Here is a 26,542-nt window from a genome sequence, read left to right as displayed (position 1 = left end):
CCGTCCAGGAGGGAGACGGAGCTTCAGCTCAACATTCCTCCACATGTTCAGTGAGACTCCCAGGAATCCCAGCATCCAGGTGAGGCTGCAGTAAATCTGCCTCTCCTCATTGATGGAGGACGACCTGCAGACAAGGAGCAGGGAGCATCGGCCCGCCATCCATCGGCCCGCTATCGGCCCGCCATCCATCGGCCCGCCATCCATCGGCCCGCCTCCATCGGCCCGCCATCCATCGGCCCGCCTCCATCGGCCCGCCTCCATCGGCCCGCCTCCATCGGCCCGCCATCCATCGGCCCGCCTCCATCGGCCCGCCATCCATCGGCCCGCCATCCATCGGCCCGCCTCCATCGGCCCGCCATCCATCGGCCGGCCTCCATCGGCCCGCCATCCATCGGCCGGCCTCCATCGGCCCGCCATCCATCGGCCCGCCTCCATCGGCCTGCCATCCATCGGCCCGCCTCCATCGGCCCGCCATCCATCGGCCCGCCTCCATCGGCCCGCCTAAATCGGCCCGCCTCCATCGGCCCGCCTCCATCGGCCCGCCATCCATCGGCCCGCCTCCATCGGCCCGCCTCCATCGGCCCGCCTCCATCGGCCCGCCATCCATCGGCCCGCCTCCATCGGCCCGCCATCCATCGGCCCGCCATCCATCGGCCCGCCTCCATCGGCCCGCCATCCATCGGCCGGCCTCCATCGGCCCGCCATCCATCGGCCCGCCTCCATCGGCCCGCCATCCATCGGCCCGCCTCCATCGGCCCGCCATCCATCGGCCGGCCTCCATCGGCCCGCCTAAATCGGCCCGCCTCCATCGGCCCGCCTAAATCGGCCCGCCTCCATCGGCCCGCCATCCATCGGCCCGCCTCCATCGGCCCGCCATCCATCGGCCCGCCTCCATCGGCCCGCCATCCATCGGCCCGCCTCCATCGGCCCGCCATCCATCGGCCCGCCTCCATCGGCCCGCCATCCATCGGCCCGCCTCCATCGGCCCGCCATCCATCGGCCCGCCTCCATCGGCCCGCCATCCATCGGCCCGCCTCCATCGGCCCGCCTAAATCGGCCCGCCTAAATCGGCCCGCCTCCATCGGCCCGCCTAAATCGGCCCGCCTCCATCGGCCCGCCTCCATCGGCCCGCCATCCATCGGCCCGCCTCCATCGGCCCGCCTAAATCGGCCCGCCTCCATCGGCCCGCCATCCATCGGCCCGCCTCCATCGGCCCGCCATCCATCGGCCCGCCTCCATCGGCCCGCCATCCATCGGCCCGCCTCCATCGGCCCGCCTAAATCGGCCCGCCTCCATCGGCCCGCCTCCATCAGCCCGCCATCCATCGGCCCGCCATCCATCGGCCCGCCATCCATCGGCCCGCCATCCATCGGCCCGCCTCCATCGGCCCGCCATCCATCGGCCCGCCATCCATCGGCCCGCCATCCATCGGCCCGCCATCCATCGGCCCGCCATCCATCGGCCCGCCATCCATCGGCCCGCCATCCATCGGCCCGCCTCCATCGGCCCGCCATCCATCGGCCCGCCATCCATCGGCCCGCCATCCATCGGTCCACCTCCAGCCGTCTCCCCTGCTGCTCGTCTTTCATCCCGACTCATCTGCCTCCTCCTGCGCCGGTGGGTGGTCTCAGAAGTGGAGAACAGGTGGTGTAACCTATGAGAGTCTTTGTCTTCGACTCTCATAGGTTAAAAGATTTGAGGTGAAACTGATAGCAAGGCAGCAGAGTCTGAGAAATCTGTCTGTCTGAGCAACCTGTTGCCCTCCTCACCTGTGGGGGCGCTATACTAGGCACACAGCCTATCGGGCGTCTCAAAGGCCCGATACTCAAAACGACATAAAAACCTCTGAAGACACTGACAGCAACTTCCTTCTTCACCAGATGGAAACAAGATGGAGGATTTCTCTTTAGGCTAAAGACCAGGAGCCATTTCTGCTGCTAGCGCTAGGCTAGCATGTTAGCTTTGGTTGGATTTACCGAGGCACAGGCCGAGGTTTGGAGGACCAGAGGTCAGAGGTCGATTAGCATCCCCACCAACCGGACCAGTTTCACTGCAGACGGGTCAAACTGAGCAGAGCTGGTTTGAGACAGGAAAACCTGCAGAGGGAAGAGAAGGACTTGAACTCCAACCACTTGCTCAGAGTAAAAAGGGACAGAAATAAGTGATGAAGTTTAAACGAAGAGTTTGAGAGAAAACATGAGCAACTTTGTATTTTGCAGCCTGCTGCTGTCAGGCCTGCAGCTGTAATTTGTTTTTCTGCACAGCTCTCCTCAGAGAGGCCGGAGTCTGGAGGATTACAACCTTACAAGCATATTAATTGGTTTCCGTGCTGTTAATGACGAGGCAGAGGGAAAAGCTCAGCGAGCTCTAATGTAGCGTCACTTTTACAGTAATGACAGAAACAAGCCCAGCGGATGTTAATGGGTTGGTTTTGATGAGCACTAATAGAAAGTGGCTCAGTGCAGGAGATGAGCACGTCGGGGTTATCTGCACATGTTTCACTCCACCAGATGCGAGTCTGGCTGATGAGCCTCAGCCTCTGATGACGCGCCGCGGCGGTCCGGCCGGGTTGGGCTCAGCTGAACCTCACGGTGGAGGATCCGGTCCAGCAGGTTCCTCCTCCGTTTCTGCGCTAACAATCTCCTCCATCAATCACAGAAGTAAATATCCTCCCATCCTTCCTTCGCCATTCAGGTCTCATCTCGCCGCACCAGAAACGCGCTGACTCTGCGCTTACATTTCAAGCCGGCAACATCTCACTCAATAATTTACGACTTCAGCCTCAGTCTTAACAAGGCCGGGCCAAAAGGGAGCTTAACCCCGCTGGCTGGAAGATTCCCCGTCAGCAGTTCACATGTATTAACAATCACAGGGATGTCAGGGCGGCGCAGGAGCCACGTTTTACTTCTTTACCCTCTTTCTCCATCGCTCCATTGTTCCGTCTGCAGATAAATCTACATTTATTATGCAAACAGAAACCTGGATCTGAACACAGCCTGTGAATTAAACCGACTGAATTAACAGGTGACACTTTTGAAAAAGTGAGTTAGCATAAATTAGGACAAATTACCTGGAAATAACATCTAAAAAGCTCTTTATAAATGAGGGATCATCATTTACCTGAACGCTCAGGTCGTCACACAAACATTAACAGAATCATTTATTTATCCAGTCATAAGAAAAAAATGGGTCTCATTTTTCAGTTTCCATGATATTCATTCATTTATAAATAAAAACAAAAATATTTAATTAGCTAAAATTTAGTTGCTCATATTTATTTCTAATTTAAATATGTAAAGTTAAATGTTCAGCTCCAAACTAAATGCAAATGGCGAATCGTTCTGAAAACACATGAATGATGCAAACTCCAAAATACACAAATGGAAAAAACGATTTAAACAAGAAATACTGAAACCACAGGAAGTGGAAGCAGAGAAAATGACCTCCAGGCCACCAGGGGGAGTCGACCAACAGATCAGCAGCGATGGGATGATTAGAAGAAAGACAGTATGAGCTCTTTGCACGTACGGCGTTGACGTCACATCAGCATGAGCCAACGCGGCTCACTTGTTTCCACTTTGAGTTACCATGACAGCGAGAAAAGATAAAGTATTTCAGATGCAAAAAAAGCGACACTATGAACATTGTTGTCTTCCTAATATAATGGGCTTTTAAGTTTTCATTAATTTCCAAGCGATCCTGAATTAAGACGGTGGCTTGTAAATATCCGTCGCTACCAGTTAAAGCTAACGCTGCACAACACAAACATCACAGCCTTCACTTCACTCCGATCAGCTTCTTCAGCCTAAAACTACGGGGAGACGGATGGTGAATAAAGGATCCTGAGTTATTTCCATGGAGTCGCTTCTGTATTCAGCCTGAAACAGAGTTTATGGGAACCAGAGAGCCGAGCCACTGATCCGCCTGAACATCCTGCTGTAAACACCGAACTGTCTGAGCTCTGAACAGGAAACAAAGGTAATAAAACTAAATAACACGGTAAGAAACACGGCCATGTTTTTCTAAAAGCAGCAGCTTTGAACCTGAACAGCTGAACCAGATCTGACTCCAGAGCTGCTGCTGTTGAGCTAAGAGGCTTTTAGCTCCGTCAGGCTGCGGGAGCTAATAGCTGGAACCGGAACCGGAACCGGAACCTCCCCTCTGACACTAACGATGATAAACACACAATATACTTGAAAATAAGATAAAAACATTGTCCGTTAGAATGTTTAGATACTTAAATAGCACATTTTTAGAAGAACAATGTCCGAGAATATTACCTACTAGCATAAGCTAAAGTTAAAGTTGGCCTCAAAGTTTAAGTAAAACTCACCTTCGTGTCAGTGAATGTATAACGAGGCTACATCTTAAAACCTTCCTCCAGCTTGTTGGGGCTTCGGATCGATGTTCATCATTAATTGTTGCCTTGGCCAGGCCCTGCAGCACCGAGGGTAAAACGCCATTTTCAATAGACCGGAAACGACCGAGCCGCTTTTATCTGCTTTTCCCTGAACACGGAAGCTGGTGTGCAAAGAGCCCGTTATACTGACTCCAGACTCCCCCTAGTGGTCTGGAGGACCTGGTGTTTGTCACATTTTCCTCTGCTTCTCCTTCCTGGTTGCATCATTTTGTAGCTTTAGTTTTTAGTGTTTGCGTGTTTTGGAGTTTCACATCATTCATGCGCTTGCAGCTCGTTTGCACCTGCAGCCTGAAACTTTGTAAACTGAAGTCCAGGTTTGTCTCTATTTTCTCTCCTGATGGTGTGTGATGATCCTCCCAAAACGCTCCTGCTTTACAGAAACCTGCAGTCGGCCGGAACTGAACCGGAACCGGAACCGGAACCAGGCGGGGAGATGACCGGAGAGGGAGGCGAAGCATCAGGACGTTCACTGAGCAGAGCGTCACCACGTCTCCATGGCAACCATGAGACGAGGAAAGTCGGAGCAGGTCGGAGAGGAGAAAGAACCTCCAGAACCGGAACAATGTGAGCAGTTCCTCCAGACAGGAAACCTTCAGAAGTGTTTCATGGTTTCATTCCCATCTTTCACCCACAGCTTCAGCTGTTTCCATCTCCCGCTGGGACGGATGGACAGAATCAGATGATCCGGTTCGGTCAGTGGGATCATTTAGAGGAGATCTGAGATCCTCAAGCACATTAACGTCTGAACATGTTCGTATAATTATTCATACTTCAGAGCATCGCCTGCAGGTCAAGCGGGACAGAAACTGGGCTGGAAATAAAATCCATTTCCGCTCCGACCTTAACGCCCCGAATCTCCTGAACCGGACATGAACAGAGAGTCAGAGCAAAGATCCAGCAGGGACCCGATGGCAGCGGGCAGCCCGTCCTGCTGCCAGCAGGAAACATCCTCTCTGCTCCATCTTGGCTCATTTTAACAGAGTTAAAAACTTAATAACACCAAATGTTCCGTCGCCGCTGCAGTAAAACCAGTTTATACTGCAGAGGAAATGAGGCCGATAATCACCGCCTCCCGAAACCTCAGCAGCTGCAAGCCGAGTCACACACACACACACACACACACACACACACACACACACAGACACACACACACACACACACACACACACACACACACACACACACACACACACACACACACACACACACACACACACACACACACACACACACACACACACACAGAACAGGTGACTTTCAGAGAAAACCTCCAGGGTCGTTTCTAAATCCAGACCAGCTGATAAAATAATCCTGAACTTCTGTCAGAAAAATGCGATCAGAACAAAATGATCTGATCAGAAACATCTGGGAAAAAATTACAACAAAACTTGAAACATGACTTGTTGACAAAAATAAAGAAATAAAGCTTTTAATTTGCGCAGCCTAATATAATCTTTCCTAATTATAAAAAAAGGAAAATTGTGAGACAAACTTTTTAACGATGACAAACCAAATGTTTACAAATTATGTTCAACTTTTTCATTATGTGCAGCGATCAGAGTAAACTTTTCCTTTTCTAGGTCACCATGAAAGTTTCTGTTTTGCTAAATGGCAGAATAATGACTCATAAATCCTTTCATTACTTTAACTTTGTACGTTTCTCTCTAGCGTAAAATGGCTTTTTTTAATTTTCATAATTTCAACTTGCATAATTTCATAGTGGCGTCTCCAAATCCTCCCTAGGTGTGTGAGTGTGTGTGTGTGTGTGTGTGTGCATGGTTGTGTGTCTCTGTGTTGCCCTGAGACAGACTGGCGACCTGTACAGGTGACCCCACCTCTCACCGTTGCTGGAGATGAACCAGCACCTACATACATACATACATGGATGGATGGACTAAAATGAGGATTTAAAAATGTTTTTATTTTTGTATTTCAGCAATTACAAAATTCAATTTTCTTAAGAAATTATTTGCATTTATATTAGAAATATTTGCCAAAACTTTGTCAATATCCCACGAATGTTGATAAAACACCTCTAACAAAGAAACCATTAACATGCATGAGTTTGTTCACATGATTAGTTATATAAAAACACGCAGCGCTTCGGCCTCCAACCACTTCCTGTCTTCTTCTTCTTCTTCTTCGTGGTTTTCGCCAGCAGTAACGTCCAGTTGTTGATCATGTGACTCCTGATGTGGAAAAAGTTTTAATTGTAGTTTTTTGAAATAAACCGATTTGGATACGACCAATAAAAGTCATGAACGCCTCGCATCGAAACCTTCCTGTTTCTCTGCAGATTGAAATCATTTTCTCTAGTTCCGTTCTGGAATCCGTCTCGTCTTTTCTTCAGGCCGGCTGACGTCTGATGCAAACATCATAGTTTATGATTTATGATTTCCTGATGTCTGCAGAGAGCAGAGCTCCAGATCCCCTCATGTATGTTTCAGCCTCAGCCCTGACGGCGGCGCAGCGGAGGGAACGAATGAAAGACGGGTCTCTGAAAACACATGGGGAGGAAGAGGAGCAGAGAAAGGAGCGATGAAGGTTCGGCAGAGAAACACGGAGTGTCAGCTGTGAGTTTAGCTGTTTGTCTGACTGACAGGGAAAAATGAAGCGTTGCGTCTGAGCCTGCAGCAGACAGGAGGCTGATCTCTGCTCCAACGTTTCAGGTCTTCATCTCTGAACACAGAAAACAACCAACGTGTGTGTGTGTGTGTGTGTGTGTGTGTGTGTGTGTGTGTGTGTGTGTGTGTGTGTGTGTGTGTGTGTGTGTGTGTGTGTGTGGCTGCACTGCAAGATAAAAGCTGCAAACCTTCAGTGAAACATGTTTAAAGGAGCAGAACGTTTGTTTCTGCAGTCAGAATAAAAAGGTGTGAACTAAATCTTGACGACAGTTCAGGTTTTACCTGAACTGTCTGTCTGTCTGTCTGTCTGTCGTTTTTCTGCTGCTTCTCATCCATCAGAACCGCTTCAGCTGCTCCGTCTGCCGATCCAAAGGAACCAAACGTCCATGTTCCTTTCAGTCCATCGACGCGTTTTAACTCCAGGGCAACGTTTCATTTTCTCACCAGTTTCTCCTCCAAGCAAAGATAAAAATGTGTGAAAACTTTTCACCCCAGAGACGAACACAGACTGAAACCTCGGATCTGGAAAACGGCTCCCAAAGTTTTCCAAGACTGCAGCTCGACTGCGCCTGAGGCGACCAGGAGAGGAGATCCGACCAAATGCAGTAAGTCTTCTGGAATCAATCTCCATTTTTCTGAGTCAAAGACAAACGCTCCTCTTCCTCCTCCTCCTCCTCCTCCTCCTCCTCCTCCTCCTCCTCCTCCTCCTCCTCCTCCTGCTCCTCCTCCTCCTCCTCCTGCTCCTCCTCCTCCTCCTCCTCCTCCTCCTCCTCCTCCTCCTCCTCCTCCTCCTCCTCCTCCTCCTCCTCCTCCTCCTCCTCCTCCTCCTCCTCCTCCTCCTCCTCCTCCTCTTCCTCCTCCTCCTCCTCCTCCTCATTAAGAAAACTTTGAGACGAGCCAAAGATGGAAACTCAGAGCAAATCCACAGACAACCTGAGGAGGACGGACGGATCTCTGCAAACATCTGACAACAGAGGAGGAAGCAGAGTCTTTATTTCCTTCAACCTTCAGATTGAAAATCTTACAAACTTTGTTTTTTACTCCTTTGATTCTAAACGTCTGAAATGTTTTGGAGTTTATAAAATAATTAGTTTCCAGCTTTAGGAACATCTAACAGAGATACTTCATTTGTCCTGAAGGGAAACTAAATGTGATCGTAACTCATCTTTAAAGAGTTTCTGGATAGTGATGCTGTGGGCTGGAAGCAGCTCCAGCAGCAGTCAGTCACACAGTGATTCTGGAAAAGCCTCTGACTGAAGAATGCTGCTGTCTTCAGTCTCATGTTAGCATGTTAGCACGATAACATGTTAGCATGTTATCATGCTAACAGCTCAGCGCCAGGGAGCAGACGATAACATGACTGGATGACATCATCAGCTGCTAATGCTAATCCACCTCCTTTGCTTTTGCTGCTCCTCTGGTTAGAAAGCGGATCAGAGGGATGTTGGAGTAGGGGATCCGATCCGTTCAACCATCGTTAATGTAAATCTCTGGGGTTTAAAGTTCATCCAGTTTGTTTGCCAAATATTTCCTGTTTCTAACAGGAAGTGATGATTCAGCTTCCTGTTTTCCTCTCTGCTCCTTTTCAACTCCTCTGGGACTTGGGGGTCAAAGTTCATGTGTTATTTGAGCTTCTGAGATGCTAACCAGCTGCCAGATTTAAAAAACAGCCAGAAAAAACTTTGTTGTTTTGATGCATCATAATAATTTTGATGACGGATTATCAATGTTTTGTTGGTTAATATTTCAGTGGCTAATTCAGACCTTACCCATCATGCTCCACTGCGTTTCCTAGGCAACCAGACAGAGGACCGAACCTGTTGTGATCTGAACTGAGTAAAGTTTTGAACAGCTTTCAGAAAACAGCCGTTTTCCTCCATCTTGTCCTCATGATGCTGCAGCGTTAATATCTGGACACGCAGCGCCGCGTCGTTCCTCTCTGCTCGTAAAGAGCGGTGAGCCGCCGCCGGCGCCGCCGCTCTGGCCTGTCAGCTGTGATTTACCGCGCCATTAAAACGCAGCCCTGATAACAAATGCATGGAAAATAAAAATCTGCAGGTGTTTGCACTGGTGTGATTCTCCAGGCGAAATGTTTCCTGCCATCATTTCTCTCCTCCGTTCGCCCAGACGGCGCACGGCGGCGCTGGTCTGCAGAGACCAGCAGCGATTCTCTCGGCTGCAGTCAGAAACGGAGACACAGCGGCGTCTCCGGGTCAGCGCAGTCTGTTAGGGCGCAACATGAAGGGGTCAAGGGTCAACTCAGCAGATTCACCTGCCTGATCTGCATTGTGTAATTATTTGTTTCTCTTTTCCCTGAAGGTAACTTTGGATCCTTTTAGTGATAACAACTTTAAATAAATTCAGACAACAGCAGACGGAGCGGGAATCGAACCAGCGACCCACAGGATGAAGTCCTACGCCGCCACCATCGCTGCTTCTGGACTCACAAAGCAAACAGTTAATTTATTAACTTCCTCTTCACATCAAAATATAAAATATCTTTGTTACTTCTGTAATTTAACAAAATAATTAAAACTCTTCATCTCAAACTAACAGGGACGAACTTTGATCCACTTTTCTGACTGTTTCAGTTCTTCCTCATCATACGTCCACTACCGTGCTTCAGCTGGACCGGCTGTCCCTCCTGGCGCAGTGCATCATGGTCCAACATGGCTCCTGTGGTCTCACCTGTCCAGATGACATCACTCAGGTGAAAATCTCTTTGAACCGTTAGAACCTGCAGCCTTTGGAGTCTGTGTTTTCAGGATGTTTTCAGGACGTTTTCAGGGTGTTTTCAGGATGTTTTCAATATGTTTTCAGGGTGTTTTCAGGATGTTTTCAGGATGTTTTCAGGGTGTTTTCAGGGTGTTTTCAGGATGTTTTCAGGATGTTTTCAGGGTGTTTTCAGGATGTTTTCAGGATGTTTTCTTGGTGTTTTCAGGATGTTTTCAGGATGTTTTCAGGATGTTTTCAGGATGTTTTCAGGATGTTTTCAGGATGTTTTCAGGGTGTTTTCAGGATGTTTTCAGGATGTTTTCAGGGTGTTTTCAGGATGTTTTCAGGATGTTTTCAGGATGTTTTCAGGGTGTTTTCAGGATGTTTTCAGGATGTTTTCAGGATGTTTTCTTGGTGTTTTCAGGATGTTTTCAGGATGTTTTCAGGGTGTTTTCAGGATGTTTTCAGGATGTTTTCAGGATGTTTTCAGGGTGTTTTCAGGATGTTTTCAGGATGTTTTCAGGGTGTTTTCAGGATGTTTTCAAGATGTTTTCAGGATGTTTTCAGGGTGTTTTCAGGATGTTTTCAGGATGTTTTCAAGATGTTTTCAGGATGTTTTCAGGATGTTTTCAGGGTGTTTTCAGGATGTTTTCAGGATGTTTTCAGGGTGTTTTCAAGATGTTTTCTTGGTGTTTTCAGGATGTTTTCAGGGTGTTTTCAGGGTGTTTTCAGGATGTTTTCAAGATGTTTTCAGGATGTTTACAGGATGTTTTCAGAGTGTTTACAGGATGTTTTCAGGATGTTTTCTTGGTGTTTTCAGGATGTTTACAGGACGTTTCAAGAGTGTTTTCAGGGTGTTTTCAGGATGTTTTCATGATGGTGTTTTCAGGATGTTTTCACTGTGTTTTCAAGATGTTTTCAGGATGTTTTCAAGATGTTTTCAGGATGTTTACAGGATGTTTTCAGAGTGTTTTCAGGATGTTTTCAAGATGTTTCCAGGATGTTTACAGGATGTTTTCAGAGTGTTTACAGGATGTTTTCAGGATGTTTTCAGTATGTTTTCAAAATGTTTTCAGGTTGTTTTCAGGTTGTTTTCATGGTGTTTTCAAGATGTTTTCAGGGTGTTTTCAGGGTGTTTTCAGGATGTTTTCAAGATGTTTTCAGGATGTTGGTGTTTTCAGGGTGTTTTCAGGATGTTTTCTTGGTGTTTTCAGGTTGTTTTCAGGTTGTTTTCAGGGTGTTTTCAGGATGTTTTCATTATGTTTTCAGGTTGTTTTCAATGTGTTTTTAGGCGACTCCTGCAGAAAACCGTCGTATTTCTCAGCCCAGTCTTTAACTCCCTGCTTGATTTAACATCATTAAACTTTTGACATCCATTAACTTTGCAGTTTTATTCCGGATGCACAGAAACCTGCTAACACATCTAAACTCACAACTTCCTCATCAATTTGAACGTTTTTGTCAGCATTACTCAGAGAGACGTGAAATTAACTTTTTCCTCTGTATTTTTCCATCTTGGAGTCGTTTGCAGCAGGTCAGACCCCAGCTGGCCATCATGAACATTTCATATTAATAAAAACCTTAAATCTGGATCTTAAATCTGCCTGGCAGCAGAAATATTAATAATGGAAATAAAAGGAGGAGGAGATTTAATCCACTGAGGATCGAAATGAAACGATTCGAGATGAACATCTGGGCTAAAAACAGGCAGAAACTCAGGTCATAATAATAATAATAATAATAATAATAATATTTACAGGTCAGAGCGAAGATGTTGGACAGGAAGCTGAGAAAAGACAGTCTGTTCACTTTTCGTCAACTTTGATCTTTTTATGTAAATTAATTTCCTTTTAAATGGAGAAAATATAAAATAATTAACTGTAAATATTTACTGGATTTTTATCATTTTATTTCTATTAATATCAGAAACCAAAGTCTAATATCATCGTTTCTACTTTATGTTTGAATCTTTTTTCATTACTGATCAAGTTTGATTTAAAAAGATTCAAACAGAGAAACATCCAGATGTTTAATCTCTAGAACTGATCCAGATGTTTAATCTCTAGAACTGATCCAGATGTTTAAACTCTAGAACTGATCCAGATGTTTAAACTCTAGAACTGATCCAGATGTTTAAACTCTAGAACTGATCCAGATGTTTAAACTCTAGAACTGATCCAGATGTTTAAACTCTAGAACTGATCCAGATGTTTAAACTCTAGAACTGATCCAGATGCTTAAACTCTAGAACTGATCCAGATGTTTAAACTCTAGAACTGATCCAGATGTTAAATCTATAGAACTGATCCAGATGTTTAAACTCTAGAACTGATCCAGATGTTTAAACTCTAGAACTGATCCAGATGTTTAAACTCTAGAACTGATCCAGATGTTTAAACTCTAGAACTGATCCAGATGTTTAAACTCTAGAACTGATCCAGATGTTTAAACTCTAGAACTGATCCAGATGTTTAAACTCTAGAACTGATCCAGATGTTTAAACTCTAGAACTGATCCAGATGTTTAAACTCTAGAACTGATCCAGATGTTTAAACTCTAGAACTGATCCAGATGTTTAAACTCTAGAACTGATCCAGATGTTTAAACTCTAGAACTGATCCAGATGTTTAAACTCTAGAACTGATCCAGATGTTTAAACTCTAGAACTGATCCAGATGTTTAAACTCTAGAACTGATCCAGATGTTTAAACTCTAGAACTGATCCAGATGTTTAAACTCTAGAACTGATCCAGATGTTTAAACTCTAGAACTGATCCAGATGTTTAAACTCTAGAACTGATCCAGATGTTTAAACTCTAGAACTGATCCAGATGTTTAAACTCTAGAACTGATCCAGATGTTTAAACTCTAGAACTGATCCAGATGTTTAAACTCTAGAACTGATCCAGATGTTTAAACTCTAGAACTGATCCAGCTGAGAATCTGAGGAACAAAAATCATATTTTGATTGATTATCAGTTGTAATCAGTTATTAATGCACCAATATAAAACATTGATCTCATCAAACCTGCAGTTTATTCTGCTGAACCATCCGAGTCTCACTGCGTTTGGGTTATTCAGGCTGGTTCTGGTTCTGTTGGATCCTCGTTCTTCCTCCCCACCTTCGCCTCCTCCTCTCCTCTCCTCCTCCCTCGTTTCCCTCTCCTATCTTCCCTCCTTCCTTTGCGTCGCTCTGCGTTGCTGGTTTGGCTTTTTTAATTACAGAAACTCAAACTTTGGATTGAGTTTGTTTCTGCAGAACCAGCCTTAACATGGCGGCACTATCGGGCTCTAAGCTCCGTACGGTAATTGGATCTGCTGGTGGCTCCAGGCTCCGTTTTGCGCTTAGTTAAAATTGTTTTGGCACTTTAAAAAGAAGCTTCTTCTAATTTCACCGTGGCAAATATTCCTGCCTCTCCGTCTGTCTGGTTCTCCTCTGCTGATAAAGTGCAGCTGCATCAAAGCTGCTGTTTCTGTTGCCTCACTGCTTTTTTAACCTCCTTCACTGATCCGGCCACCATTCCGGTTTCTTTTCTCTCCAAACTTCCAGACTTTGTTTTAATCTGGACTCTCAGTTTATCTCTGGACTTTCTGCCACTCGCCGTCCTTCATGCCCGTCTTTATAACAGTCCAGGCTGAAGTGAAGGATTTCCAGGAGACCCATCAGAGTCACGTTTTGTTAGAAACTCATCAGCTTGGTGATAATGGAGGTTCCAGATTTATTCCTGCTTCCTGAGTGACTCCGACTCCGAGGCTCAGAGGATCCAGATTTCATTTTGTCTCCATGTTTCTCTGGAACGTCCCTCTGATCAGACAGAAACAGGATTTGAGCTGCTGTGAGATGAAAACTCCCTGAAACACAAAGTGTCTCACAGCTGAACCGGTTCTGGTCCGATTACACATGTAGACTCAATCTGGAGCAGCTGAGGGAAGGAAACGTTTTGAGGAGGAGAGGAAGCAGAACCAGGGAACACAGGAGGCACCATGAGGGACAGACTGAACCCGAGTCCTCTTCATCCTCATCCTCCTCTTCCTCTCAGCTCATTCACCTTCACTCACCATCTGGGAGGAACTGGGATGGTGTGTGTGTGTGTGTGTGTGTGTGTGTGTGTGTGTGTGTGTGTGTGTGTGTGTGTGTGTGTGTGTGTGTGTGTGTGTGTGTGTGTGTGTTTTTGTGGAACTGAACTAAAATCTGTTCTGGACCCCAAAGAAAAAAAAAACTAATCTGTGAAATAATTTCCACTCTGCATCAAATTGTGAAAATATTTCTCAAGATGAAACAAAAAAATCTGTTTTCTGTTGCATTTCTGTAAAAACTTTTTGATATGATGTTTTGTCCTGGATTAGTAATTTATTGAAAATGTTCATATATAATTATTTTGTTAGAAATGTTGCTTTTATTGTCTTAATAGATAAATTTGACACAGACACAATGTGAGTTTTTCTGAAACTAAAGGGATTCTTATGTTTACTCTGAGCTGCTGCCTGTAGGGGGCGCTGCAGCGGATCATCTCACTGTAAAACCTCAGCCTCTGGGTCATTTCAGCCAAACCTGCAGGAGGAGGAGAGGAAGGAAAACATCTCAAACCAAAGAGCCGCTTCTGCTCTGAGAGCCGACGAATAAAAGTCACAGAGCTGCAAATGTTACAGGACAAGTTGTGGAAACATCGACCACCGAAATCTGTTCGTTTCCAGCTTTTAGAACAAAGAAGAACAGAAAACATTTCCAAAACGGATTGACACATTTTCTTCTGATGTTTGTGGAAAATGATGTAAAATAAAGATACTTATTTACCAACATAATGAGGGAAAACATGGTAAATATTAGCCATGCTCGTGTCATTCTGTTGTGAAATTGAATGCGGGTTTTATCCCAGATAAATATCTGCAGTTTTCTGCTTCCTGCCACCAGAGCTGGATCTCAGCAGGAGGCGGCCAGGCTCTGGTGGTGTAGTTAAAGTCCAGAGCTCAGAGGACGGAGGGTGGAAACGGGTTTGATTGGTGCAGCAATGCTGCCACCTGCTGCTGACTTTAGACATGACATGGTTTTTATATCTGGATTCAGGTTCACTTTGGACACATTTAGTGAAATAAATGCATTTCAGTGGATCCATGATTTCAAAATAGAAAAATATCTGAACTTCCTGAAGATGTTAAAACATGAATGAACTGACTGGAGGGCAGCAGTGCAGAGTCACGTTAGGACAACAGAAACTATTTCACTGCTCAGATCCAAAAATCTTCCTGGGGATAAAATATGTACACATATAAATAAATCATTCTGTGGGATTTATTCATGTTTTCTAATAAAAATGTCTTGAACAATAAAACTGAACTCCAGGTTTGCTCTTCCAGGTAAAGTCTGAACCTGATGCTGATGTTTCAGAGATGCTGGCCCTTTAAGAAACTCTCTGTCGCCTTGGTTACCGTGCCAATCGGGAAGTAACACCAAACATCTTTAGGATGTGAACAGAGGTGGCTGGAGTCGGTGCTTTTTCCTCTCACTGCCCAGATCTGACCTTCAACTCTGACCTTTGACCTCTGCACCGGAGGAAGGTGAGCAGAGAACCGGCTCCGTTCATCCGGGCTCCCCGGCCTCCGTCAGTCGCAGCTAGCCGCAGTTAGCCGCAGTTAGCCGCAGCTAGCCGCAGCTAGCCGCTATGCTAACCGTGTAGGTCTCTGCGACGAAGCGGCGTTTCTGAACAGAGTTCACCTGGAGCTAAAACGGCTCATTAAAATGAATCGGTTCTTTCTCGGAGCTGCTTCAAACCTCGTGTTTTCGTTCATGGCGTCGCTGTCCGCGGTGCTGACCGCCGCGACCAGACGTCATTCAGCAGGTCGCTCCGTTAAGATGAAACCCGCTTCAGCTCACACAGCTCGGTGCTTCTGAAAACACTGAAAACTAGTTTTGACACAATATTTCACCAGTAGAAATTCGGCTCCGTTTATGGACGTTTTTGGTTAAAAAATAAAGTACATTTGAATCGAGTTGAACTGAATCAAGCCAACATTCAGTTCAGTTCTATTCAATTCATAGGGAAATGAAATGTCGTGACTAATGACGTCATCCAGGTGGATTTTTCTCAACAACCAGGTTTTTGTTTTCAGAGATGAATGAGGTCAGCAGCAGGCAGCCGGTCGCCTGCGCAGCCAAACCTCCAGTCTACCTGCAGATCGGAGAGTCCAAAGCGGAACCGGTTCAGTCCGGGGTGTGTGTGGTCGACGTCCCGCTGCCCTGTGGGAAACCAGTCAGTGTAAGTCAGACACACAGCAGGAACCATAAGAACATGTCATCCTCCCTCCGCTCTGCTCCGGACGGAGGAATCAGTTCTTTACTTCCTCCAGAGAAACGAGCAGCTGAGTGATGAACTGTTTGTTTCTGAGCAGCTAAAACCCAGAAGGTCCCTCAGCTGCTCATGTTCACGTCTGCAACGTTTTTACAGCATCAAGTTTGAAAAGTTCACAGCGCTGGAAGAAGGGAACATTTGTTTCTAAATCCGTTTGTTTCCGCTGAGTTTGTGCCAGACTGGCTGTCAGGCCAGGCGTCGAGAGGAGCCAGTTGAGGCTCGGGCATCTGGTCAGGATGCCTCCTGGACGCCTCCCTGGTGAGGAGTTCAGGTCCCACCGGGAGGAGGGGAGACCCAGGACACGCTGGAGGGACGATGTCTCTCTATGGGAACGCCTTGGGGTTCCTGGAGGACCTGGAAGAGGGAAGTCTGGGCCTCCCTTCTGAAGCTGCTGCCCCCGCGACCCGACCCCGGATAAGATGGATGGATGTCAGGCGCAGCAGGAAGTTGCGCTGTTACCATGGAGACCAGGAGATCCGCCTGCTGCGAGGCAGAAACTGCTCCGTGTTTCAGTCAGAAGCTGAAGCTCGTCTTCCTGCTGGACTCGGCAGTTCTGGCCGTTTCTCTGCAACTTGAAACCGTTTTTACCTCAGAGCTTCAGAGGATCCCGCTTCAGTTTGTTTTCCACCGTCTGTCCGCAGGTTGAGGAGATCACCTTTCAGAACCACTACACCGCCTACGTCACTGTGCGTTTGCTGAGGAGGCCTTCTGGTCAGGACGGGCCGACCAAGTGGGTCACTGCGCTCAGAGACCTGCCGCTGATGGACAACCCGCACACAGAGAGGGGCTCCCAGGATTACCACTGCATCCACAGGACGCAGGTGGGTCAGACTGGCGGCTCTGCTGACCAGCAGCTCCCGGCTCAGTCCAGGTTCATCTCTGATTGGATGCTGGAAAACATGTGTTCAAGTTAGCCTATCAGTGAACCTGTGCTAGCCTGAAATAGCATCCATCCATCCATCCATCCATTTTCTTGCACCCTTTTTCCCTCAGTGGGGTCAGGAGGTGCTGGTGCCTCTCCAGCCAACGTTTCGGGTGAGAGGCGGGGTCACCTGGACAGGTCACCAGTCTGTCGCAGGGCAACACAGAGACACACAACCATGCACACTCACACCTAGGGGAAATTTGGAGAGACCAGTTAACCTGACAGTCATGTTTTTGGACTGTGGGAGGAAACCGGAGTACCCGGAGAAAACCCACCATGCACAGGGAGAACATGGAGACTCCATGCAGAAAGCCTGAAATAGCATCTCAATGCTAAAGATGTAGCTGCTGATGCTAAGCTAACGAGCTTCCTGAAACTCTGGGAAGATGAATGGAAAGAAAAACAGTTTGATGGCTGAAGAACAGATTAAAAACTATAAATATTTTTATGTTGAGCTCATATTTATTCAGTGACGTAGCAGCAGAGAACCTCAGGCACCAGAACCGGGCCGGTTCTTTCTCAGGTCATGTGACGTCAGCATGAAGCCGCCATGTCCGTCCTGACCGACTCCAGGACCAGGGTTACAATTATTTCACTCTTTTTTTTACCACAAATAAAGACAGAAACTTCACATTAACTTTATTATTTCCTACATATTTCTATGTTTCACCTGAACTGTTGTGTATTTTTTATGTCTGATGATATTTAAGGTGGAATCTGCTGACCGGTCTAGTTTGGACCGGTCAGCAGATTCAAGACTTTATAAAGATTATAAAACGTGTTTCTCTCACACAGATTGTTGGTTATTACATTATTTATTCTTTACATGTTCAGAAAAGGCTGCACAGTGGTGCAGTTGGTAGAGCTGTTGCCTTGCAGCAAGAAGGTTCTGGGTTCGATTCCCGGTCTTTCTGCATGGAGTCTCCATGTTCTCCCTGCATGGTGGGTTTTCTCCAGGTACTCCGGTTTCCTCCCACAGTCCAGAAACATGACTGTCAGGTTAACTGGCCTCTCCAAATTGCCCCTAGGTGTGAATGTGTGTGTGTGGATGGTTGTGTGTCTCTGTGTTGCCCTGCGACAGACTGGTGACCTGTCCAGGTGACCCCGCCTCTCGCCCGGTACGTTAGCTGGAGATGCAGCAGCAGCTCCTGACCCCATTAAGGGACAAGGGTGTAAGAAAATGGATGGATGTTTAGAAAAGTTTGTTTCTGTTTAAAACATCAGATTTGTGACTTAATAAGTTTATTTAATTCCCTCCATTATTTCAACTGAATACAATAAAAACCGATGATTTTTATGTTGTTTATATGATAACTGTCCAGTTATTTAACTCAAGTTATTATCCTGCATATGTAGACCAGACAGATATAAACTGACTTTATCTGATAAGTTTGTCATTTGGAGATGAAACAAGCAGATGATCAGATTTTAAATCTCCCAGTTTGTTTTTCTCCATCCTCACTCAGATCTTCATCTGTGAGATTTTTACTTCATCCTGAGTGTAAAAGTAAGGAAGCATCCTGTCAGTGAAGGTGTGTGTGAAGGTGTGTATGTGTGTGTTAGTATCCAGATCAGAGAAGGACAGCTTCCCTCCGTCCCAGTCCAGATCCACTCGGATCCTCTGGATCTTCTTCAGGGCTGACAGATCAGAGCAGGAGCCTGGAGACCAAACTGATAATCCGTCTTCTGTTGACGTCAATCCCCATAAACCAGGCTGGATGTCTCGCCTCCTGTGGACAGACTCTGCTAACACGCCCAGAGTCCAAACCTCACTGCGTCCCACATCGACATCCCAGCTGTGGATCCCGGAGTTAAAACCCCGAGAGCCGAGGACGGACCACCAAACGTCCAACCGCTCCGGGTTATCAGGAAGCCGCTGCCTCTGACCTGCTGCCACACCGGTCAGATCTTCAGACAGATGGAGTTCTGGACCAGTCGTGTTTGGGTCCAGAACCAGAGGAGTGTAGGTCACCATGTCCTTCATGTTGCTCCAGATGTTGAAGGCCAGGTTGCCCAGATGTTTGGCCTGGTCTATCAGAGCTCCTGAGGGCAGCTGTGGATCCTCCAGCAGGGGGCAGCGCTGGACTCTTTCCACTGCAGCCTTGTAGTTGTGCAGGAATGAGACGTCTGCAGCTCTCAGCTCCTCCTCTGTGGCTCTGACTGTGTCTGAAAGAGCTGCTATCTCTCTGCTCAGAGCCTCCATCTTCTCCTTCATCATCCCTCTCTTCTGCTCCTCTTCCTCCCTCAGTGCAGCCAGCCTGGCCTCCTCTTCCTCTGCCAGAAACTGATGAAGCTTCTTAAACTGCTCAACAATCTGCCTCTCTGTGTGTCGGGCCTGGACCTTCATGTGTTCTGCTGTCTGATCAAACTCCTCTTTAACTTCCTTCTTCAGCTCCAGCTTCTTCTTTAAAGGCTCCAGAGTTTCCTGAAGTTTCTTCTTCTGTTGCTGAGCAGCTTCATCAGTGGGTCTGAATCTGTGCTTGGAGTGTTTTTCTGAATCTCTGCAGACGAGACAAACTGGCTGCTGATGGTCCAGACAGAAGAGTTTGAGTTTCTCAGAGTGCAGAGAGCAGAGACCCTCTGGAGCATTTTGGATTTTCTGCTGTAGGAATGATTCACACAGGTTCTTCAGAACCAGACTTAAAGGTGGTTCATCTCTTGAAGATCTCCTCTTACAAACTGGACACTCTCTTGCTGGTTTCTTTCTCCACCAGCTCTTCAGACACTCCCTGCAGAACCTGTGGCTACATGACAGAACCACCGGATCCGTAAAGACGTCCTGACAGACCGGACAGCAGAGATCCTCCTCTGACCTGGAAGCCATTTTGTCTCTGAGTGAAGCTGAATCTCAGTCAGTCTCGGCTCCCTCCCTCTCTGCGTGTTTTTATTTCCGTCCTGCAGCTGATTTACTCAGAGGAAGCAGCCAGTTTGTTCTGGTGGTGAATCTGGTCGTCTCTGTTTTACGAGCTGCTTCCTGTTTCCCCTCAGGTGAGTCAGAGAAGGGGCGGAGCTAAAACCTGTTAGACTTCCTCAGCAGCTTTGTTTAAACCTGTAGCTGAAGTTTTTCCTTCCTCTCTCTGTACGTCTGTGAAGCTCAATCAGGCTCATTAGTGATTAATGTTAATCAATCAGCTGGAATAACTGATCTGCCAGCTGATTGGTTGATGGACAGACAGACTGTAGGAACTGAAATCCTCTGTTTTAGTGAGTTTCTCTGACTTGTTGTCTCCACAGGATTTTAGTTTTCTGTCGTGCTGCTTTCACTGTAACCTGGACTTCAACAAACATTAAACCTCCCCACATGAACTGTAATGTTAGAGACGCTAATTTGGAAATTCATCTCCTTCAGTCCCATTTCTCCAAGTAGAACTCCAGTCATTGTTCAGAGGAGCTGAGCTCTGCGGTTCCCTGTTTAGCTTTTTTCTTCCAGTTCTGATAAACAGAGTAAAAACGCTGAGGAAGTAATGCTTCCTGCAGGACAAGAGGCTATTGTTATCCAGGCTAACTCCTGGCTAACTCCTGGCTAACTCTGTGCTAACTCTAGGCTAACTCCAGACTAACTCTAGTTAACTCCAGGCTCACTCCAGGCTAACTCTGTGCTAAGTCCTGGCTAACTCTTGGCTAACTCCAGGCTAACTCTTGGCTAACTCCAGGCTAACTCTTAGCTAACTTCAGGCTAAGTCCTGGCTAACTCTTGGGTAACTCCAGGCTAACTCTTGGGTAACTCCAGGCTAACTCTTGGGTAACTCCAGGCTAACTCTTGGCTAACTCCAGGCTAACTCTTGGCTAACTCCAGGCTAACTCTTAGCTAACTTCAGGCTAAGTCCTGGCTAACTCTTGGGTAACTCCAGGCTAACTCCAGGCTAACTCCAGGCTAACTCTTGGGTAACTCCAGGCTAACGCTTGGGTAACTCTTGGCTAACTCCAGGCTAACTCCATGCTAACTGTGCTCCTCCAGATGCTGGTGGAGGCAGACCACGTGGTTTCGGTCAGGCTGATCCTGAGGCAGCCGTCGTCCGCCTGGCTGACCTTCAGCTTGGAGGAGATCAAAATATTCCCCCACATGGAGCCGGTCAGTCTTTACGTTTTCCTCTCTGTAGGAGTTACATGCAAGTTGTTAAGAACAAAAAACAAATGTATTATTATTAATATTATTATTCCTCTTGTCTGGTTCAGGAGCCCCAGAAGGAGGTTTCTGATTGGCTGTCTGACCTGATTCTGGTCGACCAGCTTCCTGACGTGGAGGTACGCGCTCCGTCTCACACGGTTTGAGTTCCTGATGAAGGCTTTTCATCTGGTCCGTGTTCTGCTGGACGTCCTGCAGGGCCTCCCGGACCCGCACACCGTTTCCTCCAGCCTCCAGCAGATGTGGGCTCTGACCGAGGTCATGCAGACCAACCAGACCACGGCCTCCATCGGACGCTTCGATGTGAGTCCTGCGGCTCACTGTATCCATTAAACGAACTGAAAACAACTCTCCATGTTGAAATGTTTGGCTTTGGTAAACAAACAGCCTCATGAAATCATGACGTTTTTGAGAGGACTGTTATAGGAACACTGGATTTTCCAGAGTTACTGTAAAACCAGGCCTCACTGTGTGGTTAGCATGAAAATAAGGGCTGATCAGAGGGCATCCAAACACAGATCCCTGAGGAACGCCAGGCTGGTGACGCTCAGCTCGGTCACAGCCTGGCAGAAACGGGAGTCTGGAAACAAACGATGGGTTGTGTGCTTTGTGTTCCTGCAGGTGGACGGATGTTACGACATCAACCTGCTGTCGCTGACGTAACGCGGCTTCAGAGCGACACGCACTTCCTGTGTGGAGACAGAGGACCAGGAAGCCGCCTGCCGGATTATCACTTTGTCTTCAGATATGATCATATCACAGCACGAAACATGTAATTCAGCCTCAACGTGAGAACAAACGTTTAGCAGAGTAACTCCTCAGACTTCAGTCCGGATCCTGGTCCTGATCCACTTCTGCTTTTATTTTCTCTCATTTTTTCTCTTAAATATAAATTGTTTTGTTTTGGTGTTACTAATAATAAAGGCAAATTAAAATGTTAAATCTGATCCAGTTAAATCCATTTTTCACAGGATTAACATTTGGATCCTAAATGAGGGAAAAGTAAAAATGATTCTCTGATTTTGTTTCAGCATAAAATCTCTAATGTTTCTCTTTTTCAGCAAATCCAGTCGAATCTTAGATATTCATGTTTTCACTTTCGGGGTCAAGATGAATATTAAAATCCTCCACATTGTCGATATTTAAAGGTAAATCAAGTCAGAAATCAGAACTGATGACACGTCTGATGACGTCATGATGTGGGCGGAGCCACGCGCCTGTTTCATCTGAGACACGATGAGCTGCAGGTTGATGGAGGATGAAAGTGATGAAGAAACTTTTTATTTTGCATATTTTTACTCTCAGATTATTTTGCATATTTTTACTCTCAGGTTAGGATTACTGATTGTTTTACTTCCTGTTAGCCCTGGCTGCTCGTCCCCACAGACCTTCCTGTTAGCCCTGGCTGCTCGTCCCCACAGACCTTCCTGTTAGCCCTGGCTGCTCGTCCCCTCAGACCTTCCTGTTAGCCCTGGCTGCTCGTCCCCACAGACCTTCCTGTTAGCCCTGGCTGCTCGTCCCCACAGACCTTCCTGTTAGCCCTGGCTGCTCGTCCCCACAGACCTTCCTGTTAGCCCTGGCTGCTCGTCCCCTCAGACCTTCCTGTTAGCCCTGGCTGCTCGTCCCCTCAGACCTTCCTGTTAGCCCTGGCTGCTCGTCCCCTCAGACCTTCCTGTTAGCCCTGGCTGCTCGTCCCCACAGACCTTCCTGTTAGCCCTGGCTGCTCGTCCCCACAGACCTTCCTGTTAGCCCTGGCTGCTCGTCCCCACAGACCTTCCTGTTAGCCCTGGCTGCTCGTCCCCACAGACCTTCCTGTTAGCCCTGGCTGCTCGTCCAGCCAGTCGATCCGGTGGAATCTGAAACTCGACGATTCTGAATAAAACCAGAATAAAGGTTTTATTTTTGCTTTGGGCCAGAAAAAGTCACTGGTTTCACTAAAGTAACTGGATTCATGCGATTTGCTTTGCCAGCAGAAACAGAAGGTAGTTCAGCTTGTTCTGAGTTCAAAGGTCACCGTGACATCACGGCTGGAGGTCCAACAGACTCAGGTTCCTGACAGGATTGTTCTGAGCTCGTCGTTTTGTGTTCAGCTGCTGCTGAGATGAACAAAATGTCGGCCATGTTTCCTCCCGACGCGTCCGGAACGCCAGGAACGTCTGAAACCCGATTGGTTTTCATGAGCTGAAGCTTCGTCTGTTTTTCATCCAGTCCTGCTGCAGTCGCTCCTCCTCCTGCTCCTCCTCCTCTTCCTCCTCCTCCTCCTCTTCCTCGTCCTCCTCCTCCTCGTCCTCCTCTTCCTCCTCCTCTTCTTCCTCTTCCTCCTCCTCCTCTTCCTCCTCCTCCTGCTCCTCCTCCTCTTCCTCCTCCTCCTCCTCTTCCTCGTCCTCCTCCTCTCTGGTTTGATCTTTCTAACATCTCATCGCTCTCCTCGCCTCAGAGTCATGACTCATTTCTCCAGATGAGTCCGTGCCACCGGCCGCTCCGGCACCGACAGGAAGAGAAAGCAGCTCCATGCTGTGACTGGAATAAGAGACGGACGAGTTTCACTCACAGCAGAAACTTTATGGGTTTATTATCTTCTGGGCAAAATGCCAGGATGTTGTCAACAAAAGCAGGAAGTGACGACTTTAATCCTCATGTTGTCACGTCTGACATGAATTTCCTGGACTCAAAGCGTTGGCCCCAGATTTCTGTGCAGGTTTTATTGCCGGCTGAAATATTTTATGCTGCGTTTATTTATGCACATTTTACTGCGATGCTGATCTGTGTGCCGATTCGTCCAACAGTTTCTGAGTTCACGGCGTTTAGACGTGACGCGGCCAGACATTTTCTGGAATTACCCAACAAACTACAGACCAGAGACAAATGACTGCAGTTAAACTCTCATGTTGTTGAATGTTTGAGTAAAGATCCAAAGACCTCCTTCCTGGTCCTGAGCTGGTCTGTGTGAACAGACGGACCTGAAGCAGCTAATCTCATCTGGACCAATCAGAACAATCCTGAGTCTCTGCAGAAACCACCGGATTTAAACCAGATGTTGCTGGGATGTGATGGAACCAACCAACCAGGTGTTTTCTGAAACAGGTGAGAACCACCAGGTAACCTCATGACTGCTGTTCCAGAGGCCACCAGCAGAGGGCGTGTCCGCTGAAATCTGCAAACCTTTTCATCTTCTGAACAGATTATTATTATTGTTATTATTATTATTGTTATTATTATTATTATTGTTGTTGTTATTATTATTGTTGTTGTTGTTATTATTATTGTTATTATTATTGTTGTTGTTGTTATTATTATTGTTATTATTATTGTTGTTGTTATTTGATAAAAATGTGAAAGCAGCTCTCAGATAATAAGCAATGTGAGCAGTGGTGGAGAAAGTACTCAAAAAAATTACTTAAATAAAAGTACAAATACACAGACAAAAATGTACTCAAGTAAAAGTAAAAAAGTCCTGGCTTTTAAAAATACTTAAGTATTAAAAGTAAAAGTATTTGCTGAACCTAATCGCTAATATCATTAAGTGTACCGATCGTGTTTAATTTTAATACATCAGAAATGTGCCATTTTAATGAACAGCCACAGATAAAGCATGTTTTTATTGTGTTTACTCTGTAACATAGTTTAGACTTAGATATGTGATCATAATTTCAGGGATGGAAACATCTCGTCTCCTGTCCAAACATAACATGAACTTCACTTTTTTTGCCACTAGTGGCTTTTATTTTGAAAGAAATCCAACAGAAGGGGGATGGAAAGAAGGTGGGTGGGAGAGGACAGGCAACCAAGGAGCCACGTAGCAGAGTTATAGTCAAGACCACCAACCCAAGACCAAGACCAGCACCCTGCGCTATGTGGCACAAAATATTTTACTTTTACCATCAAAATTGCTTCTCAGATTGATCTGAAAGATCCACATTCCCATAAAAGACCTAGATATTAAATACTTAGAGCTGAAATAAATTTAATCAGTAAAGATCCGTCCAGAAGAATCGGATCGTTCCTGAATGTCATATCACTATATTGCAGACTTTGGTCACAGCGTTGTCCCATATATGCGACACCTCAGTCAACACACAGTAATTCAGCGCATGAGTAACAAACTGTTTTTCATCTTAGATGCAACATGTGTCTCAGTACAGCTAGCTTAGCTAGCATCACCTCCACAGATCTTACCTTTCTTTAAGCTTTCCTTCCAAGTGACGCTAAAAGTTGGACGAAGTTCCACCGTCTGTGAAAGTGAAGCGCTGCTGGTTTTACATGTCGCCATATCTATGATTTATGCAGCTATTATATAACTGACGATTAGACAGACATCTTCTCCGCTCAGAGGAAACCACTGCGCATGTCTGGAGCTCCGCGTGCGAGTAAAGGTGGAGCCGATGGGTGACAACAGACACTAAGTCACGTTATTGGTCGGATTTTACGGCGCCACCTTAAGACCCTGAACTTCACATTTTAACGGACAAAAAGCTCAACGCGACTTGGATGTAACGGGAAACGCGACAGTTTGTAGAAATGTAGTGAAGTAGAAAGTACAGATACTTACTGTAAAATGTAGTGGAGTAAAAGCAGAAAGTACCCATTATTAAATCTACTTAAGTACTGTGAGGGTTCTTGCATAAACCAGCCAGAGAGACGCTGAATGGAATCCAAAAATAATCTTAAAAATAATCTTAATTTATTACAAAAAAGTTCAAAAATAATTAAACAATGAAGAACTGGGCCCAAAAACTGAGGTCAACATAACAAACTCAGGTAGTAACACATAGAAACACGGATCAGGACATGACCTAACAAGACATGAGGGGAGCTTAAATAGTGGCTGATCAGACCACAGCTGATGCACAAGGGGTAATTTAAACCTACAAAAACTTCAACAAATACTAATCAATACAACACCAAATCTTTAAATTTAACAAACATTGGACTGAAACTACCAAATAGAAGAGACATTAAAGAAATGGTCAAATTAAATTAAAGAAAACCAAATTTCCCCGTCCCCTGGCAAACAAATGGAACGGCCTGCTGAGGAGGTTTTCCAGCCGTATATGGACGTCAATTAGCTGCAGCTCTTCTGACCCTCCAGCAGCTCCAAAGGAAACTGGTAACTCAAAACTAATAAATTAATTTGTTGCTTTTAATAAAAATATAAAGAACTGACAAATAAAGTTAACTAAAAAGTCAAGCTAATGAAAATTTTCAAAAATAAAAATCTAAACTATTCACTAATTAATGTCTAAATTAATGTTAAGGATGAACAAAACAAACAGTTACCATTCAGGTCTGTGTGACAGTAGGGTCGGCTGTCACAAGTACAGATACACGAAAACTCTACCGAAGTACAGTAACGACGTCCTTGTACTTCCCACCACTGAATGTGAG

The 26,542-nt window shown here is 46.3% G+C and overlaps 2 protein-coding genes and 1 long non-coding RNA gene across 3 annotated transcripts; 2 read left to right on the top strand and 1 right to left on the bottom strand.

Moving 5' to 3' along the window:
* The first annotated feature begins 7,324 nt into the window (after positions 1–7,324).
* On the top strand, positions 7,325–14,575 carry LOC145551602 (uncharacterized). The gene is made up of 4 exons (XR_014087470.1): positions 7,325–7,649; positions 9,364–9,501; positions 9,636–9,754; positions 13,667–14,575. It is a non-coding gene; the product is annotated as an uncharacterized LOC145551602 (long non-coding RNA).
* Positions 14,576–15,169: 594 nt separating this feature from the next.
* nicn1 (nicolin 1) lies at positions 15,170–22,093 on the top strand. The gene is made up of 7 exons (XM_008408247.3): positions 15,170–15,315; positions 15,868–16,013; positions 16,748–16,927; positions 20,990–21,103; positions 21,208–21,276; positions 21,356–21,460; positions 21,779–22,093. Exons 2-7 carry the CDS (start codon positions 15,870–15,872, stop codon positions 21,818–21,820), a joined length of 654 nt encoding a protein of 217 aa, XP_008406469.1. The 5' UTR covers positions 15,170–15,315; positions 15,868–15,869; the 3' UTR covers positions 21,821–22,093.
* Positions 18,166–20,122, bottom strand: LOC103464255 (E3 ubiquitin-protein ligase TRIM35-like). Its single transcript, XM_008408246.3, has one exon. It carries the CDS (start codon positions 19,853–19,855, stop codon positions 18,494–18,496), a length of 1,362 nt encoding a protein of 453 aa, XP_008406468.3. The 5' UTR covers positions 19,856–20,122; the 3' UTR covers positions 18,166–18,493.
* Positions 22,094–26,542: the final 4,449 nt, after the last annotated feature.

The sequence above is a fragment of the Poecilia reticulata genome, chromosome 5 (genome assembly GCF_904066995.2).
Source record: "Poecilia reticulata chromosome 5, P_reticulata-male-v2, whole genome shotgun sequence".
NCBI classification, from domain to species: Eukaryota; Metazoa; Chordata; class Actinopteri; order Cyprinodontiformes; family Poeciliidae; genus Poecilia; species Poecilia reticulata.
The sequence above is the reverse complement of the archived record's forward strand: the minus strand, read 5'-3'. Positions and strand labels throughout refer to the sequence as shown.

Bases quoted from the DNA above. Each gene is read 5' to 3' on its own strand.
- LOC103464255 (XM_008408246.3), bottom strand. From the start codon at position 19,855: ATGGCTTCCAGGTCAGAGGAGGATCTCTGCTGTCCGGTCTGTCAGGAC.
- nicn1 (XM_008408247.3), top strand. From the start codon at position 15,870: ATGAATGAGGTCAGCAGCAGGCAGCCGGTCGCCTGCGCAGCCAAACCT. The intron at 16,014-16,747 runs GTAAGTCAGACA...GTCTGTCCGCAG, and splicing joins CCTGTGGGAAACCAGTCAGT to GTTGAGGAGATCACCTTTCA. The intron at 21,104-21,207 runs GTCAGTCTTTAC...TGTCTGGTTCAG, and splicing joins TATTCCCCCACATGGAGCCG to GAGCCCCAGAAGGAGGTTTC.